General features: G+C 42.7%; 1 protein-coding gene and 1 pseudogene across 1 annotated transcript in view; both read right to left on the reverse strand.

Annotated features, from left to right (window-relative positions):
• Positions 1-18981, reverse strand: part of MYRFL (myelin regulatory factor like) — an 86997-nt gene that overhangs the window by 58371 nt on the left and 9645 nt on the right. Inside the window, 7 exon segments of the mRNA XM_045829341.1 lie at positions 2586-2676; positions 2679-2723; positions 8948-9004; positions 9007-9038; positions 9867-10033; positions 10035-10122; positions 10216-10281. Coding sequence (XP_045685297.1) covers positions 2586-2676; positions 2679-2723; positions 8948-9004; positions 9007-9038; positions 9867-10033; positions 10035-10122; positions 10216-10281 — 546 coding nt within the window.
• On the reverse strand, positions 1048-1156 carry LOC123813149 (annotated as a pseudogene).

Consider the following 18981-nt stretch of genomic DNA (forward strand, 5'->3'; position numbering starts at 1 on the left):
TTAATAAAAATAAAAATGTTAAATGGGAGACATTTTCAAGGTGAGAAGAGAACATAAAAGTTGAAAACTCCTTTGGTGAGTTTTTTTCAAACATGTTGATATGGATCATGATTTTTAGTTTATTGGGGCTTCTAACTCTGGGTTTTTCCCCGGGAGAGAAGCACCCTCCCAGGAGCACAGGTGGAAGAGGGCAGCACTTCCTGCCGTGATAGCTCTCCGCTCCCACTACGCTGTGAATTTTTGCATCTTGGGATCTCAGTTTGGAAGCCTGCCATCATAATGAACAACACAGAGTTTCTAAGTTGTCCTCTAATTCCAGAGACAGGAAATATCAATGGGTCTCTTGGGTAAGTCATGTCTGCGTTCTTTGCAAGTAAAGTACCTTCACAGTGAATCAAGTCACGGGGTCATTGATTACCTTCAAGTGGCTGATCAGTCAAATGCCCCACAACCGCAGTGCTTGCCGGCAGCAACGAGAAAATCCATTGAATGAAGAATTTGATAAAGACCGCGTGTCTTGTGCCATTTGGGAACTTTATATTGACTCAGGTTTCTAGATCCGATTTGTTAATTTGCTCATCTAATGGCTAGACAGATTGAACTGTATAGATTTTACTACGGAGGGTAATAAGAACTGTCTTGCTTGAGAAAAAAAGGAACTATCTTTTTGTGATCTTTCATGTTTCACTGTCAAAAACTTGGAAGAAAGCAGGTAAGGTTGACAGCTCAGATATGAGCATTAGCCTGAAATTTAAAAGCAGCTGTGACAGAAACTGAGTCAACCAGCAACAATTACGCTGAAGACTAATCTGAACCTTGAACACCAATCTCTGGTTAAAGAAATCTGCTTACCTAAGACTAGCAATTCCGTTTTTTATATCAAAAGTCAATTATAAAGTCAATTAAACTGGCTTTTTAAAAAACCCTTTTTAACACAGGCTTGAAAAATCACTCAGGAAAAAAAGAGATCTGATAAATTTTCAGTCCCCTAATGTGAATTATGTAATTGAGGAAAACAATATTTTTGTAACACTTTATTATTTTTTTTCTTGTAGCCATTTTCAGGGACCTTAATGACTTCAAAGTCTTTAAGGCTCATAATGTGACTTCACTATTGCAGAAATATATTCAGGTAAGCAGACTAATTGACTGACTTTTGAGGAGGGTAACAATTTAGACATAAAAATCTAAGAAGACACAAATGACTTTCTTTCTTAGTAGTGAAATCAAGAGGGCCTGAGTTCTAATCCAGATGAATATTGCCTCCATTCACACTTAAGAAAAGTGAATTATGGCTTCAAAATGCACCTTCCTCTACACCTTTGAGTTGATACTGTTTGTGTTCTCCTTTTTTCTAGATTAGTCCAGCATAGATTGGCTATTCCATAAACTTTAGAAAATAATCTATTCAAGTAAGAAGTGAGAACACAGGTACCTCAAATGCTTGATTAACTCAGATGCACAGAGACCAGGAAGCATAAATGGTGTTAAGTAAAATACTGTGCATGTGTGTGACAGTTTCATACCTCAGTCCTTGTGTTTAAGGCAGGGTGTGGGACCCTGCCCTAAAGATCACGTGAAGGCTAAGACTCAAAACCAAGACCTATGGGCTCTTCCTCACAGTGGCAAAGACATCTCAATAATACAATTAGCAATTTGCTTTTTTCTGCCTCCTGTTAAACACACCAACTTCCAAGTCTGTTTACCTGCTTAGATTTGGTTTTAAGGAAAAGATTTCCTTCCAGTTCACCTTACATAAAAGTCCTAGACATAGTTTTGCTCTTAAAGAAGTTATATTTAAATTTGGAAAATACCATGAAGACCCTCAAGTCTGTAGGCCAGTTTCATACTGTTCTTATTACTTGAAAATATTATTCTTTAACCACTAACATTTCCTAGTGTTTCAGGAAGGCACTTACAATCAATAAAAATTCTAGAAGACTTAGATGGGTAAATTATATCCTAAGGAATAAAGAAAAGTCTTAAAGATTATCCACATTGGCTTCTTGAAACTATAACATAAGAATAGAATGAAACTCTTCCAGTTTAAGGATATTCTGTATGGTTTGAACCAGTCTCTGAATACAAAGGCAGCACTGGCTGTGATTACTGCAGGGCACATTCAAAGTGAACTTGACAATACTGACTGGCAGGCAGCATAGATGCTGAAGGAGGAAGGTGTCACCAGCTAAAAATTCATTGTGGCACCAAAAATGTATTCTCCAGAATTTTAAATTAACTGCAGGATTAAATATTGGTAATTTGAGAAATCTCTATTTTTCAAGATTTTAGCTTTAACTGAGCACGTGATCTGAGAAAAACTCCCTCCCTTTCCATTGTTTAGTGGGTAAATTATAACAAGTAAGAATTACAAGTCTGGATTCCTGACAGCCAGAAACCCATGTCCCAGCCATTCATCAGGTAGAGTGCAAAACATAAAGAGTAAGCTACACATCTCATTGGCCCATCCCATTAGATCAGGGGTGGCCGCAAAGCCCCATATCTTGGGTTCAGTCTTGAGAGTTAGCACTACCTTTCCCCCCTCACTCTCCAGCCCATCACAAGGGCTTCCCAAGGCCACTTACAGTTTTTCATAATGACCATTCAATAAACTATGCCAAAGAACACTTTGGTATGGCTGCTACTTCAGAGCCAGAGAGCCCTGGTCAGCAGCCCCTCACTGTCATGGTCTTGCATTTCGCTGCTGTGACTCCTGCTCATCACTACAAAGAAATAGGTGTGTTAGATCTTTCCCCCAAGGCTGCTTTTCCTAGATTCGGAGGCAGCTGTGTGGAGCTAATGAATAGGCCATGTAGAAAGCAGAGCGACTGTGTTTGAAGTGACAAGCGTTGGGAGGCAGGAGGCATGTGGCCGGCCTTGTTTCCTCATCTATAGAAAGAGCATCTTGGGGTCAGTGATCTCCAAGGAAACGTTGCCCTCAGCATCTATCTTCCCTACTTCATAGCATCCCCTCACGTCCATTCTGTGTGGTTCCAGTGATGGCCATGTTCAGCCTGAGGAGGGTAGGGGACCCGGCCAGGCTTGGTCAGTCCAAGTACAGCATTCACTATTTGCACCAATCATTGCATCACGTACATACCTGGCCTAATCCAATCCAAGCAGAGTGGATCTCAGCACTACTAGGAATGAGGGTTCAAAGATGCTGAGTCTTTTCTATGAGTTCTGAACCTGTGAGACACATCCCCAGGATTGTGGATCCTCAGGGAAAGCCTGTCTGGGAAGAAGGCAATGCAGCAGGAAGCAACTGAGAATGAAGGGCGCCCAGGCTTGACGGCATGATTTGGGTTCCGAGATCCAGTCCTCAACTCCAGCATCAGGGAAGCCAATAAATCCTCTGGTTTTGTTTTTGTTTCTTTTTTTTTCTATTTTATTTTATTTCATTTCATTTTACTTTATGCTATTTTTCGCTTAAGGCAGTTTAAGGTTATGGTTTTTGTCTTTCGTTTCCTTGTTTTTGTTCACTGAAATCAATACACTCTAGTTTGTTACAGGTTCCTAGTGGCACCAATGTTCTCTGGTCCAACTAGCTTTTTGAACTTAGACCAGTTATTTATTCACTTAGCGTCTAATTTCCCTCAACTGCAAACGAGAAATTAAAACAGGTGTCCTGCCCAACTTGCAACATTGCACAGGCAGAGAGAGTGACAGTGACAGCACTTTCAGAATCTGATACCAGGACACGGTGACAGAATCCATCCCATTAAAGTGTAGTGTTAACTATGTGCAATTGCTACTTTTGCATATAAAAAAGGGCCAAGTAACAGCAGTTTCACACGTGCAAGCTACCATTTTTGCATAGTCCTTCACACTGTCTTAATTTGAGTAGGCCTCCAAACTGTACAATTCAACCGCAGAAAGTTTTTATGTGAATTTGACTGGGCTGTTCGTTGTTGTTTCCTTTTCCTTCAACGCCCCCAGCAGTGCTCATGCCTGACGGGAGGAGTGAAGGGGAAGTGGTGGCTGTTCATGCGTTCAGATGCAGGAGGCGAGAACAACGCAGAAAGATGACATTAGCTCCTACAGAGCTCCTTAGCCCACAGCCTGGGAAATGCAGGGGGTGTGGCTGGGTTTGCGCTCACTCATCTAACCTTCTCCGTACTTTCATTGAGGACTTCCTAAAGTAAATAACAGAGCTGCTTCAGATTGCTTTTGATCCTAAATGCCACATAAAATGTGTTTTCCTTGGTCACATTTATTTTCATGTGATACCACCACACATCTATTTTTGTTTGTTTGTTTTTATAAATATGGATTTGGAAACAATGTCTCAAAATCCTGAGAAACTTTTTTCCACCTATAAGTAAGGAGGTTGGCAATGCAAGGAACTCTGTGCCCTCAGCCGTCCAAAAGATACCTGGCCTTAAGTGTTTTCAAAACAATAAATCTTTCTATCGTTCTCCTGCTTATACCAAATTCAGAGAAAGTGAGAAACTAGTTCTTCCATTTTTCTTTCCTTTCTCCTCCATTGAAGAGAGGATGAAGGCAGTTCAAGAGCTCCAAGGTTGGAAGTGAGTTGCTGTCCCAACTTCACACTTAATGGCTATACAGTCTTAGGGACATGGTTTGAGGACTCTGGGCTTCGGTCTCTTCATCTGCAAAGTGGGTGTAACCACATGATGCCTCCCAGGATTGTTAAAGGGATTCAGTGAGTAATGTCTGTGAGTGCTTAGCATGGTGTTCGTCACCAAAAGGGTTTAAACAATAGTGTCATTATTACACTTCTTGTTTCAGCTCAGTGACTCGGTTATTCCCAGGAAGCCTTGGCAAATACTTTGTCCTTGGCCTCTGTGGTAATGCTGTCTGATGTGAGGGAATTGCAGCTACTCAAGCACAGTGGCAAGGGCAAGGTGCTGGTAGGGGTGGGGGGCAGCCAAAGGCCAGCTCTGCTCCTCCAGGTGCAGGTTGGGAGGGTGGGTAGTGGGCGGGGCCATTGTCCTCAGGGATAATGGCATTTCCCACCCTTTCTCATCATAGCAGCAAGGGTGTCGAGGCAGCCACTCCGACAGGACTGACACAGTTGTGGCTTCACTGGGAGCAGGCCATCAGCTAGAGAACCCCAGGGATGGGAATCTGGGACCACAAGCTCACACCCAAATTCCTGGCACAAGCCGGAGCCTATTCAGGGACTCATTATTACTAATAATAATATCTATGATTCCTGTGTGTTTTCTGAACTACAGGCACTGTCCTAGACATTTGACAGTTTCTAATCAACTCATTAACTTATCTTCAAGGTTAAGATTTCTTTTTTAATAGACTTTCTTCACTGACATGTCATATACACAATGAAGGCACACTGATCATTGGTACATACTTTGATACTTTTTAATAAAATGAATTATACCAGTACTCCTTCAGCAATACTCATGCCTGACATAAGGAGTGAAAGGGAAGTAGTAGTTCTTCATAAGTTCAGGTGCAGGTGGTAAGAACAATGCAGGTAACAACCACCATCAAGAAACGGGAGAGTCCAGTGCTCTAGAAGAGACCCCCTGCCCTCCTCTCATCGCTGCTTCCTTCTGCCCCAGAATAATCACTATTCTGAAATCTAGCACTGTAGAGAAGTTCGTAGAGGCGGAATACTATGATAGGTACTCTTAAGGGTTGGTTTCTTTTGCCCAACATTATCTTTATGAGGTTCACTTATTATTGTTGCAAATGGCAGTTATTTGCTCATTTTCAGTGCTGTGTAGTACTCCATTGCGTGAATACACCACAACTTATCCTGCCCTTGATGGTCATTCAAGCTACTTTCAAAAGGTTTGTGGTTTTTATGAGTAATGCTGCCATGAATGTCTTTGGGCGTGTGTTTTAGTGAGCACATGTGCAACTTTCTGTCAGGTCTATTCCCAGGAGTGGAATCCCTGGGTCAGAGGCTATGCTTTAGCAGATGTAGCCAAACAGATTTAGAAAGTGGGTACTCCATTCAATCAGTGTGGAAATGGGTTCAGAGATCTGACATAACCTGCTTAGTGTCACAGCTGTTCAGTGGAAGGGACGGGATTCAAACTTTTTTCTTCTCTTCATGAAACACAGAGGATTTCTTGAGAAAATGTTACAGAAGAGAGAAGCAGGAATGTGAAGGCAGCTGATGGTCCAAGTCCCAACCTTCTGGAAAAAACTCATAGCTTGAGTTTGAATGTCTTTCAAAATATTTTCTTATGCATTCCTTTTTTAAAAATCTTGGAAATGAGTGAAGTAGAACTTATGATTCTGATTTGATAATCAAGAAAAATGAGGCTTTGAAAGTTCCAAGTTGCTGGGGAGATGAGTCAGATCCTTCCGATTCTACAGTGTGAATTCAGTCCCTGAACTTCTCACCGGGGGCCAAAGGTCACAACTCTGGAGCTAACAAACCCTTTTATAGTTGAGGAGCAAGCCATATGAAGCCGTGAACCCTTTTATATCTGGGGTTCAGATTAGGTGGGACCAGGAACCCTCTCATATTTTGAATCCAGACCATGTGAGGTTGGAATCAGCTAATAGGAGTCACCAGCTGCTTCCTCTCAGAGCAAGATTTTACATCTGGTCACAGCAACCCAATAATTCTACATTGTGAGCCCTCTAAATGGAGATCTTAGAACACTTGCTGAAAGTGAACTGCTTGAAACAAGGTCAACCAAAATGCCTCATTGATTGATTTAGAACATCACCTCCCACCTTGGCCAGATGACTTAGTTAGTTGGGCATCGTCTCATAAACCAAAAGGTCACAAGTTCGATTCCTGGTCAGGGCACATGCCTGGGTTGCTGATTCAGTCCTGATCGGGGTGCATACAGGAGGAAACTGATCAATGTTTCTCTTTCTCTCCCTTCCTCTCTCTACCCTCCTCTCCCTCCCTCCCCCCTTCTAAAATCAATAAACATGTCCTTAGACGAGGATAAAAAAAAATGAAAATCAACTCCCATCAAAAAATCCTGCCTATGAGACTAGCATAACCTCTTCCCTCCTCTACCCATGTGCTTCAGAACCTTCGTAAAGTCCCTGGGCTTCTACAACATCGAATCTGAGCTCTCTACTAGAAAACTTCTGCTGTAAAAAACATGACACTTAGATTAACTGAGTTTTGCCTCTTTTTCCCCCATTATTTTTTGCTCATCTGACCATTATTATTCTGTCTGGAGCCAAATATCTTTGGCCAGCTTTAATGACCTTTGAGTAGGTATTCAACAAGGGATTTGAGGCCTCCTATGTGTTGGGACATTTCAGCTAGTCTTCCATGGCTGTTCTCTGGCGATGGTGCAAAATCAGTGCCCTTTCCAGGGACAGGCAGCAGAAAAGCAGTGCAGGGTGGACCTTAGCTCTGAAGTGACCAGGACGATTTGAGTAGCACTCTGGTTACATGAGGAAACTCTTGGAAGGTTTGGGTGACTTGCCCGGTACCCTCAGTGAGCTGGTGTATCTGTGGAAGAGTGAACAGATGGTCCTCTCATCTGCTAGGAATTTACTCATCCTTTCGTGCTTGAGAACCATGTTGAAGCTGCAGATTGAATGCAAGGATCCCTGAAGAAATTAGAGTCACCTTTCATAGGAAGATGGGTGGGGAGTGCTATATTATTTGGAAAGGGGCCTTTATTTTGCATTTTGTGTTTCTAGGGTTGAACAATTAAAATCAAGCAACTGCTGGGTACGGTAGATCTCACACAAAAGAAAAGAAGACAGTAAGAGGCTTGGTTTATACAAGGCTGGATGTCCAGCACAGTTCTGCCACGGCACTGCCAGGAGATGGCAGAGTGGAGGACTCAGCTGAGAAGGCGAAGCCATCATCTACTGCAGGACCCTTAGAGCCCATGCTGGGGCTGAGGCCAGACATCCCTGAAGGATCAGCTCTTATGTAGCTGTGAAAGGCAAAGGCAGCAACATAAGCCGGTGAGAAGGCCATGCGCATCTCCTTTCAGGGCAGGATAAATCTCTGGAGTTTGAGGACAACAGTGGGAGAGGGAGCTCCAGGAGGGAAATCTTGGACTTCTTGCCAAGCTGATGCATGGGAATAAGAGATGTGACTTGCTACCCTGAATTTGGGGCACTATTCACACGGCCTACATTTGATTATCTACAGTGGCTAATAAAATTGGCATGTAATATTATCCCTTTCCCAAGTATGTGCCATAGCATTTACTCTGAAAATTCTGAAGTTCAAGGCTTCAGACTCAAAAACCTCAATTTTTCTCAACTTTGGATCAGGTCTCTAAGCTCAAAACATAACGTGTCACATGTTATATGAGATAAAGAAAGAGGCAGGCCAACCATTTGGACATCAGTTGGTTCTGCTAAAAACACTTTTAAAATGATGTTATAAAATTTCAAAGATCAACTGGGAATCTACTAATTTGAAGTGAGTGCTAGGGAAGCTCAACTCTCTTCCTCCCTGCTCCGCTAGAGGCAGACTGTAGAAATCCTCCACAGTCTTGCTTCTCTGAGTTCTTCCGGTACAGCGCCCACCCCCTGGGAGCTTGTGAGGAAGACAGGATCTCAGGCCCCATCCCAGGCTTACTTAATCGGAATCTACACTTTACCTGCCCCACGTTATCCGTCTGCACACCGCAGTGAAGAAGGGTGGCACCAAACAAAGCGCTGAGCACACCAGCAGGCCCCTGAAGCTGCTGTGGTTGTGCATCTTCCCCCGGCCTGGAGTCTGGGTCCTCTGAGGCACGTTGCTGTTGAAGTGGAAAGGACGGGTGTTCATCCCCAGGGGAGAGAGGATGGCATCTCTTACCCGGGAGCCCCTGCAAGGCCCCACCTAAGACTGCATGAAACATTATGACAAGTGGGAAGAAATGAACTCCCAGAGTCTATCATTGCCCTTCTATGAGGGAGAAAATAATTTTGTAGGGCTGCTCCAGGCCTGGTTTAAAAACCAAACCAAACCAAAACAAAACAAAATGCCCTGACTGAACGGGCAGTGACAGGCCCCACGTCGGCTCACTTGGTCCAGAGTCCCGGGCACAGGTTGGACAGTCCCCGGGGTCCTCCAGAGCCTGTGGCACTTTCTCTTCTTGGTCGGTGGCTGCGAGGCTCTAAAATCAAGAAACCGAAAAGAAGATTAGGGTTCTTCTTTGCTCTCGATGTTACCGTAAATAAAATTTAATGCCCCACGTTTCTGCTGTCCACCTTCCTAAGTCTAATTCTAAGGAGTCGTGGTTCCTTGGGGCCTGCTAGTCTGCAAAACTAGGTCCATGCCTGCGGTGGACAAAGCAAGCCCCTACTCCATGACTCCTACCCGTCTCAGATTTCATTTTCCTCCACCCAGTGGACCTGGGATTCACCTGCTTGAAAAATAAACTGCCAAAGGCAAAGAACTCATTAGGACCAAGAAAATAGAGACTCAAAATACAGGTATACATTTCACACCTAAAAAAATTTTGAATGGAATTTTACCATAGTTTTTGATGGCCTTTTACTCTTTTTGCCATCTTCTAAGTCCAAAAGGAGGAATGAAAGGAAGGGAAAAGGGGAGAGGAAGCAAAAGAGAAGAAAGGCTTATTAGTAAAAGCTTAATTGACATATCTCTCTGAGAGATCATTCACAAATCCCCTTGAGTACTCTAGCCAGGCTACACGTGGAAAGAGGGCTTTCTCCGTCACCCAGAATCTCCCTACATATTTCTGACACTTTAGCTGTTCACTGAATGAGGAACACCTCGGGTTTAGTTGGTTTTTAATTAAAGCAGATCCAAAGCCGAGAGCTGTGGGCCTGGCCCTATCTGATATGTGTCTCAACACTGCCATCTCCTGGAGAGGGCGCCACTGTTCACTTTCCACTGGCCCTGCCCCGCGCTGGTGTCTGAGGTCTTCCCTTCTCAGCAAAAAATGAGAGAGTGAAGACTAAATCATTTTGCTCTTTACCCAGTGTTGAGGCACAGAGGCTGCTAATGGTAAGAACAACTTGTCCCCAGATGAGAGGGCACGGACTGGTCCAGGGCGGTCGCGGGTTGACCGGCTTCTGGGTAGCAGTTGTGAGAGCCTCTGTGAATAAGGCTTGCGTCGCTCAGGTCGGGACACTGCCGGGGGTGGGCGGTGGAGGTGTGCAGGCAGTGTGTTGGGTGTGGCAGCCGAGTGGTGGACAGGAGCCGGTGTCCTCAGAGTCCGGCAGCATGCACCTGGAGGAACACACAGGTGAGAAGGGCCTCTCTTCCCACCACCAGAGTTGATGAAGGCGTGCGTTGCGCGGAGGTGGAGGGCCCTCACCTTTGCTTTGACCTGTGGAGGAGAGTAGGAGTCTGATGTAGCGCAGGGAGAGGTATGAGGGAGCTGGCGTGTCCTGAGGATTAGAGACAAGCATTGCTTTTTTGTGGTAACCTAGTCTATTGTCATATTTTGTGTCACAAATGGGAGGTGGCCCTCAGTGTACACCACCCCCAGGGATGGTTCCAGGTGCTCCAGGGGCCAAAGCCCACCAGACCATGCCCAGGGGCCTGTATTAAATGAATGGGCTTTGAGTCAGACAGACCTGGGTTTGAGTCCCAGCTCTTCCACTTCCTAGCTGTGTGTCCCTAAACAAGTAATTAGCCTTTCCAGGCTTCAGTTTCTTCACTTACAAAATGGCAATAATCACTATGCTCTCCTCATAGCATCATTGTGAGAATTAAATGAGATACTGTATATAAACCCATGACATAGTGCCCCAAACATAGAGAGTGCTCAATAAACTTTAATTAACATTATTGTTGGTTTTTAACCTTCTCAAATTATTTACACCGGAGCGATGGTTGTATATACTGTTTCGGCTAAGACCTTGTAAAATAGGACTACTAAAGCAAGGGTTTTCCATCTCTGCTCTGGAAGATTCCAGAGTTCTTGGAAAGGGCTCAGGGGTTTTATACAGGAAATATTTTAGTGCTTGGGAGGAAAATCATAACATTTTTCTGTGTTATATCATGAGGGGAAAGTAAACTGTCATTTTTTAAAAATGCGTACCACCACTAACAAAGTGTGAAAACTCCTGCTCCACAAAACCTGCAAGTCTCTTACAGCTCTGCAACTCTGATGCTCAGTGAGTACCACCAGCTTCCCCCTGGTTCTTTTGTGGGAGAGTCAGCTGTCATGTCTTTCTCAGCCGATTAAGATTTCAATCTTGTACAATAAAGAGAAAAGTCTGCTTTTATTATTAACTAGGAAAGCGGTGTTTTCTCAAATTTGTCCTTTATAATTTATTCACTTCTTGTTAATAAGGGAAGAGAGAACATACATTTACAGTTCTCCAAAACTCCACCCAAGCGAGAGGAAAGGAATATAGAAGCATAAACACAGAAGGACACAGAGTGTGTGAGCAGAGGCCACACCAGACCACATTTCAATGACGCTGGTGCAGACAGAAGTAGTGTGGATGGGGACCGAATCAGCAGGATGGAAAAAGCAAAAACAAGACTTCCTGGGGTCGGAGGAGGGGACGTAGGAGCCAACAGGAAGTTATCCAATTGGAGTTCAGCCCCAGAAAAGCCCAAGACATTAGAATTAACAGGAGTGTCTGAATTCAAGTGTAAGATGGGGCTGAAAATAAAAGGACTGATTGAAAGTCGGACGAAGGAACAGCTGGACCCTTAGATCAGCTTCCCCAGCCTGTACAGCTGGGCAACTACCTCCATGACCCCAACAGAAGCTGAGAAAGCTTACTTTCTAGAGAAATTGCTCCAAGGAGACTGTGGAGCTACTGGGCTAAAAATTAAATTAATTAATTAAAAGTCCAAACACCGAACTGGGAGACCTTTCTTCAACTTGACTGTAGGCATCCAAGCAGATTTTCCACAGTAAGAAATTGGAAGGTTGGAAAACTGGAAATTTTCTAGGCTCCCTAGAAAAACTGGATATCATCAGGAGGGAAAAGATGATATTTTGCAATCACCCAAGGAAATGGCCTCCTGCCTGACCACCCTACAATGAAGTTCATCCTTCGAGAAGAAGGGCTTGCCTCCTGAGTATGTTAAGAGCAAACAATGAAGGAACAGACATTTTCACAAAACCTTTAATATTAAAGACAGAGAACAACTAGATAAATAAGAAGTGCAAAAGAATCACAATGCCCTTCTGCTTCTGATATGACTGGTAAGCTCTTACAGACCTGACCCTCCCCCAGGTAAAAACTATAAACTCTGGAAAAAAAATTTTAACCTACCCCAAAACAATAGAAGGAAACAAAAGCAAGAAGATTCAGAAGGGGCCCTGCAGCTAGGACAAAGGCAGTGGCATACAGGAGTCACCTGTTCACAGCTCTTAGCCTTTGGGCCAGTTCAAGTGAGAACCACGAAAGAGCTAAAATGCCAATAAAAACCTATGGTCTTTTTGGCCTCATGGACCAAAGAACAGAGTTTGGGGCAAACACAGCTGCTGAAAGTGAAAGGGTGAAAGGGAACTCTTGGGAAAGAGATGTAGAGAAAAGAAGCCCAGATTCTCCGGGTAATTCTGCCTAAGTGTCCAGCTGACTCCGGAGCTGTCCATGTGTGGGGCTAAGAGCACACAGCCCAACCAAAGTAAATAGGACAGAACTGAAATTTGAGTGACTGCCCAAGAGATAGAGTTTACAGATTGAGTCTAAGCAAACTAATTGCCTGGTAAAACAAAAATATATGTACTCTTCAGAGAAATATAAAAGAATCCAGGCATTCACAATGTCCAGGATACAGTTAAGAATTCCTGAGGTACTCAGTAGGAATAAACACCTTTTGGTTACCAATTCTAAGTTGATGAATAAACTGAAAAGACAATCCCTAAAAGAATGTTACCATAAATATACAATTTCACTGTTACAACAACAACCAAAAGAGAATTACTCAATAAAGAAACAGGAAAATGTACTCCAGCCTCAAGGAAAGACCAATCAACGATGGACACTGATTCAGAGATGATCCAAATACCAGGTTAGCAAACAAGGATTTTTAATCAGCTGTTGTAACTTAGCTTAATGGAGTAGAAGAAAATGTGTTTATAAAAAATTTTAAAAATACAAAATCTCAGAAACATATCAAAACTATAAAAAAGAATTAAATGGAAATGCTAGAATGAAGACAGTTTTAAATATGAAAGTTTTAAAAAATTAATTAATAGGTGGCATAACAGAAAAACATGAAGATACATCAATAAATATCATCCAATCTAAAAAACTGACAAACATTATTTAAAAAATAGGGAGACAAAAAGAGTCAGGAACTTGTGAACAGGGTGGAGTAGAAAAAGATATAATGTCCAGAAACTTTCCAAGTTTGGTAAAACACATAAATTTATACATTTGAGAAGCTCAGCAAATCTTAAACAAAATAAGTATATAGAAAAACACATCTAGGTTATCAGTCAAATAGCCGTAAACCAAAAATAAAGAGAAATTCTCAAAAGTAGCAGAGAAAAACAACATATTACATTTAGGGTAACAGTGATTCAAATGATCAGTGACTTTTCATCAAAATTTCCAGAGGCAATAAGATACTCCAACAATATCTTTAAAGTGCTAGAGAAAATTCAAAACTGACAGTCTAGAACTTTATATCCAATGAAAATATCCTTCAAGAATGAAAGCAAATTAAAGACATTTCTGGTTAAAAAAATATTAAGTGAATCCATGAACAGATATGCACAATAGGAAATGATAAAGACATTATTCAGGCTAAAGAAAAATAATAGATGAAGACTTCCAGTCAAGATGGAGGCATAGGTAGACACACTTCACCTCCTCACTCAACCACAGAAAAAATTACAACTAGGTCTCAAAACAAATTAATACCCAGAACTGTCAGGAAAGTAAGCTGTATGGAAGTCTGACAAACAAGAATTTAAAGAAGCCACATTTACCCAGACAAGTACATGGGGCAGAGATGTGGAGATGGGGCAGAGAGGCAAGGAGATGTGGTATGGTGCAAGAGGCAGTGGCAACGGTGGAGTGAGCTGTCCCACATTGATGTTTCATGGATAAAAATTGGGACGGATGCCTTAAGGGCAAGGGAGACCTTGGGAGTGAGCAACCCCAGCCCCAGATCAGACCACACAGATCAGGATTCCAGCACCAGGAAGATAAAGTCCCAGAACTTCTGGCTGTAAAAAACCAGTGGGGGTTGGGGTAGCAGAAGAAACTGCTGGGGTTTTTTTAGGAGAATCTGTTTAAAGGGCCCACAGGAACTTAAAATGTATGAAAACCCACACACTCTGGGATTCACCACCAGGGCCACAGCTGGAAGGGTCCAGTGGTATACAGGAAGTGGGTTAAGGGACTGGAAATGGCATGAGTGCTGGACAAACCTCCAAAAATCAGGCAGTAGCATTGTACCCTTTCTGAGCCTCCCCCACACACAGAGCCACAAAGTGAATCAGGTTGTCTCACTTTGGCAAATGCCTCCACACCATACAACTCAACAGGTGCACTAAGACAGGGAGTCAAAGAAGCCCTACGCAATACACAGAAACAAACACAGGGAACCTGCCAAATCGAGGAGACAAAGAAATATGGCCCAAATGAAAGAATAGAACAAAACCCGAGAAAAAGAACTAAATGAAATGGAGATAGCGAACCTATCAGATGCAAAGTTCAAAACACTGGTGATCAGGATGCTCAGAGAACTCATTGGTACAAGAATAACATAAAAGAAGAAATGAAGTTTACACTAAGTGAAATAAAGAAAAATCCATAGGGAACCAACAGTGAATGGAAGGAAGCCAGGATTTAAATCAATGATTTGGAACATAAGGAAGAAATAAGCATTAAACCAGAACAGAAAGAAGAAAGAAGAATTTAAAAAAATAAGGGTGGTATAAGAAATCTCTGGGACATCTCCAAATGTGCCAACATCCAAAACATAGGGCTGTCAGAAGGAGAAGAAATTGAAAACGTATTTGAAAAAATAATAAAAGAAAACTTCCCTAATTTGACAAAGGAAATAGACATACAAGTCCAGGAAGCACAGAGAGTCCCAAACAAGTAGGACCCAAAGAGGACCACACCAAGACACATCATAATTAAAATGCCAAAGGTCAGAGATAAACAGAGAATCTTAGAAGCAGCAGGAGATAAGTAGTTAGTTACCTACAGAGGAGTCCCCATAAGACTTTCAGCTGATTTCTCAAAAGAAACTGCTGGCAAGAACGGACTGGTGATAAGTATTCCAAATAATGAAAAGCAAGGACCTACAACGTAGATTACTCTATCCAGCAAAGCTATCATTTAGAATGAAAGAGCAGATTAAGTGCTTCCCAGACAAGGTAAAACTGAAGGAGTTCATCATTACCAAGCCATTATTACATGAAATGTTAAAGGGACTTATTTAAGAAAAATAAGATCAAAACTATGAATGCTAAAATGGCAACAAACTCACAACTATCAATAACGGAATCTAAAAAAAAAAAATACTAAGCAAATAACCAGGACAGGAAAAGAATCATAGATATGGAGATCATTTGGAGGGTTATCAGCTGGGAGGGGAAGCGGGGGCAGTGAGGAAAAATGTGCAGGTATTAAGAAGCATAATTGGTAGGTACAAAATAGACAGGGAGATGTGAAGTCTAGTATAGGAAATGGAGAGACCAAAGAACTTATATGCACAACCCATGAACATGAACTAAGGGGAGGATTGCTGGAGCAAAGAGGGGTACTAGCCAGAGGAGGGCAAAAGGGGAAAAATTGGGACAACTATAATAGCATAATCAATAAAGTATATTTTTTAAAAAAGAAGTACAAACTGGTAGTTACAAAATAGTCACAAGGATGTAAAATGCAGTCAATAATATTGTAATAAATATGTGGAGTGTCTGATGGGTGCTAGATTTATTGGTGTGATCATTTTGTAAGTTAAATAAATGTCTAATCATTGAGTTGTACACCTGAAACTAAGGGAATATTGTATATCAACTATAATTTAAAAATAAAAAATAGTTTAAGAAAAGTATTTTAAAATAAGAAAAATGATAGATGAAAACTTCCAATTTTTGGAAGAAATGCAGAGAATCAAAAACGGCATACTCATACATCTGAATGCAAATTCCTTTTTCTCTTAATTTCTTTAAAGTACATATGACTATAGCAAGCAAAAATTATGACATTATCTTGTAGTGTTTATAATGAGTGTGGTTATAAAACTTAGGACAATTACACAGATGATGGGGATGGAGGATACATGGAATCACACAATTGAATGTTCCACATTTTATGTAGATAATATTAGGTTCCTAAAAGGTATAACTCAAGAACAGCAACATAAAAACATAATTTAGATAGAAAGTGGTAGAAATATCTAAAAGGGTTAAAATTATTTGCCTCCAGGAGAGTAAAATTCAGTCAAGCAGAGGATGGCTGGGTTTCATTATAAGCCATTTATATGGCACCATTCAATGTCATAAATTCTGCACATGTATCACACTATTAAACCTGCAAATTAAATTTGGTGATTGACTCTGTGATCTTACAGTGCCACATTCAAGATTCTAGGCAGTTAAGCTGGTGTTATGTTAGCGCCACTGAATTCAATATGTGAAAAAAAAAACTAAAAATCACAAGTGAATTATCAATTTACTCAAGAAATATGGCATGGAATATTAGGAACAGGAATGCATGCTCCATCTCTCTGTGGAGAACCAAAGGTCCCTGGGTTGAGTGGCAGCAACATGGTTGGTAGTTTTAAAATGAAAAATTTTTAAAATGCATTTCTTAAAATTTAGTCTCTCTTCGAAACTCATCATAGCTACTTCACTATTTCATTGCACCCCATGCTCGAGGCATTTTAATACATTGAGAGAAATTTTGCAGTTCTTTTCAGAGAATTTGAGGGAAGAATTAATGATAGCTACTTTCAAGACTAAGCAAGTATTTAACTGAGCAAATTGTTAAAACAAGGGCAATGATTAACTTCAAGAAAAACACTTATTCGGGACTGTTTCTGAGCTGCTAACTCTTCCCTAGTCACAGGCACCCTGTCAGGAATCCCAGGAATGCACCCGAGACTGCTTTTGGACTCCCTGCTCCAAATGCGCCTGTTAAGCCCAAGGGATTTTCTTGAAGTGGGTCCAGGAAGCAGCAAACACCATGGTCACTGCTTGAGGGGCCATCTCTCTCTCTAGCTTCTGTAGGAGATAGTTGTAAATGTCAAAAAAAAAATTCTTAGCTGCTGATAAAAAACAGAATAATTTGCCTTCTAAACCCTTTTGTCTCAGAAGCACAACTTGTTCTGTGTTTGGTGGTTGCATGCCACGCACATCAAAAGAGAGGGCGCAAAGTAGACTTCACCCTCCAGCTGGCTGAGGTTACATCCGTGACACCTGCAGGCTGCCCCCGAAGCAGCCAGGACTTCGTTCAGATTGCAACCAGGCTAGAGCAAGTACTGACTGAGTGCCTAGCACGTGCCTTTGGCTGACTCCACTAGGTGCTATGCAGGACACGGGGTGTTCAGACACGAGCCCCGTGTGACCACCCAGCTGGAACGACTCGCAGTTGGACAATCCGATCCCCAGTTTTCTCCCGTGACCCCCCGGCGCTTTCGCACACCAACCGCCTTCTCCGAAGTTCTGCCACACGGTGAGCCCAACTCAGCACAGGGCCTGGGACACAGTTAAGAGCCTGGTACTTAATACATATGAATTCGGGTTTTTACTCTACATATAGTCATATATATGTGAATATATATATAAATTCATAGGTCAGGAGAGGGCTTTCCTGACCTCCCCATCTAAACTGGTAGCCTTCCCATTCTACCCGCTAGCCTCGCCCTTATATTTCTCATCCCACCGAACGGCCTCACACTGTGTGCCCTTGCGGTTCTCCTCCTGCTGGGGCGCCCGAGAGCCAAGCAGTGCCGCCGGGGAAGGACCGGGAGCGGCTCACCCCAGGAGGAGGAATAAGGAAATAAACTGTCTACAGAGAATTTAAAAACAATCCTTAAACCTACAACAGTCAGCCTGCCTTTTCTTTCTTTTTAATCACCGCGCACCACCACCGCAGAGAAAACTCGGCGGGTGCCCTGCGGGGCGGGAGGCTTCCCACCACACCGCCCGCAGCAGTGGTTTCACCTGCTTCGAACACCGCTGTGCCGCGTTACCCAGCTCCAAAAAGTGTTACTGAAGGTACTTTCTCCAGTGCTTTACATGTGTGGTTCCCCTCCCACACGAACATTCACATTAAGAGCGTGTCTTACAGCGTGGCGATTACCAGACGGGGCGGTCGGGAGGGAGAAGGAGGTGGGGGGATAAATGGTGGTGGAAGGAGAGCTGACTTGGGTGGTAAACACGCAATATAATATACAGACGATGTGTTGTAGACTTGGACACCTGAAACCTATATAATTTTATTAATCAACATCACCCCAATAAATTTAATTTTGAAAAAAGAGCATGCCTTAATATTGTGTATGTGTGCCCTGCATAGTATCCAGTTGCAAGCACGTGGTAGACACTCAAGAAATACCTGGTCGATAAATACCTACTTAGTTAGGGTTTGTACTCACCACCGGGAACCTGGGGCAGGAGAGAGCCCTGACAGAAGTGCCGTCAGTGGGTAAGGCAGCAGGAGACGATCATTTCATGACAGGGCAGTGAGAGGCGGGAAACGCGCGAGAGGTGCCTCTCCGCCCCTCTAGCCCTATATTAGCAAATGGCAAGTACCCTCTCTCACCCCCCAGTCACCAGGCCTCCTCTGCTGCTTTAGAAATAGATAACCCTCACTGAGAACCCCTCTGGGCCAGGCCCTGAGCTAGCCCTGTGCATGTGCTGACTCAGCTCACCTCTCCCACCACCAGATGAAAGGGACTATTGTTGTGTCTCTGCCACAGGCAGTGAAGCTGAAGCTTCATGAGGTCATTCATCTGGCCACTAGTCAAGCTGGAGTCTGCCACCAGAGGTCATGCCCTAAAGAATGCAGTGTTTTCAAATTGAAAACTATAGGCTGTTTCATTCTCCACGGATACCTTTAGAATCAAGAAATTGTCCACAATGCTTTCGCCCAAGATTCTGCTTTGTCTATCTCATACTGAATCAGTGTGAACCTAGAGGCCAAACT

The sequence above is a fragment of the Phyllostomus hastatus genome, unplaced genomic scaffold, assembly GCF_019186645.2.
Source record: "Phyllostomus hastatus isolate PE091 unplaced genomic scaffold, TTU_PhHast_1.1 phas_scaffold_93, whole genome shotgun sequence".
In the NCBI taxonomy this organism is placed as follows: Eukaryota; Metazoa; Chordata; class Mammalia; order Chiroptera; family Phyllostomidae; genus Phyllostomus; species Phyllostomus hastatus.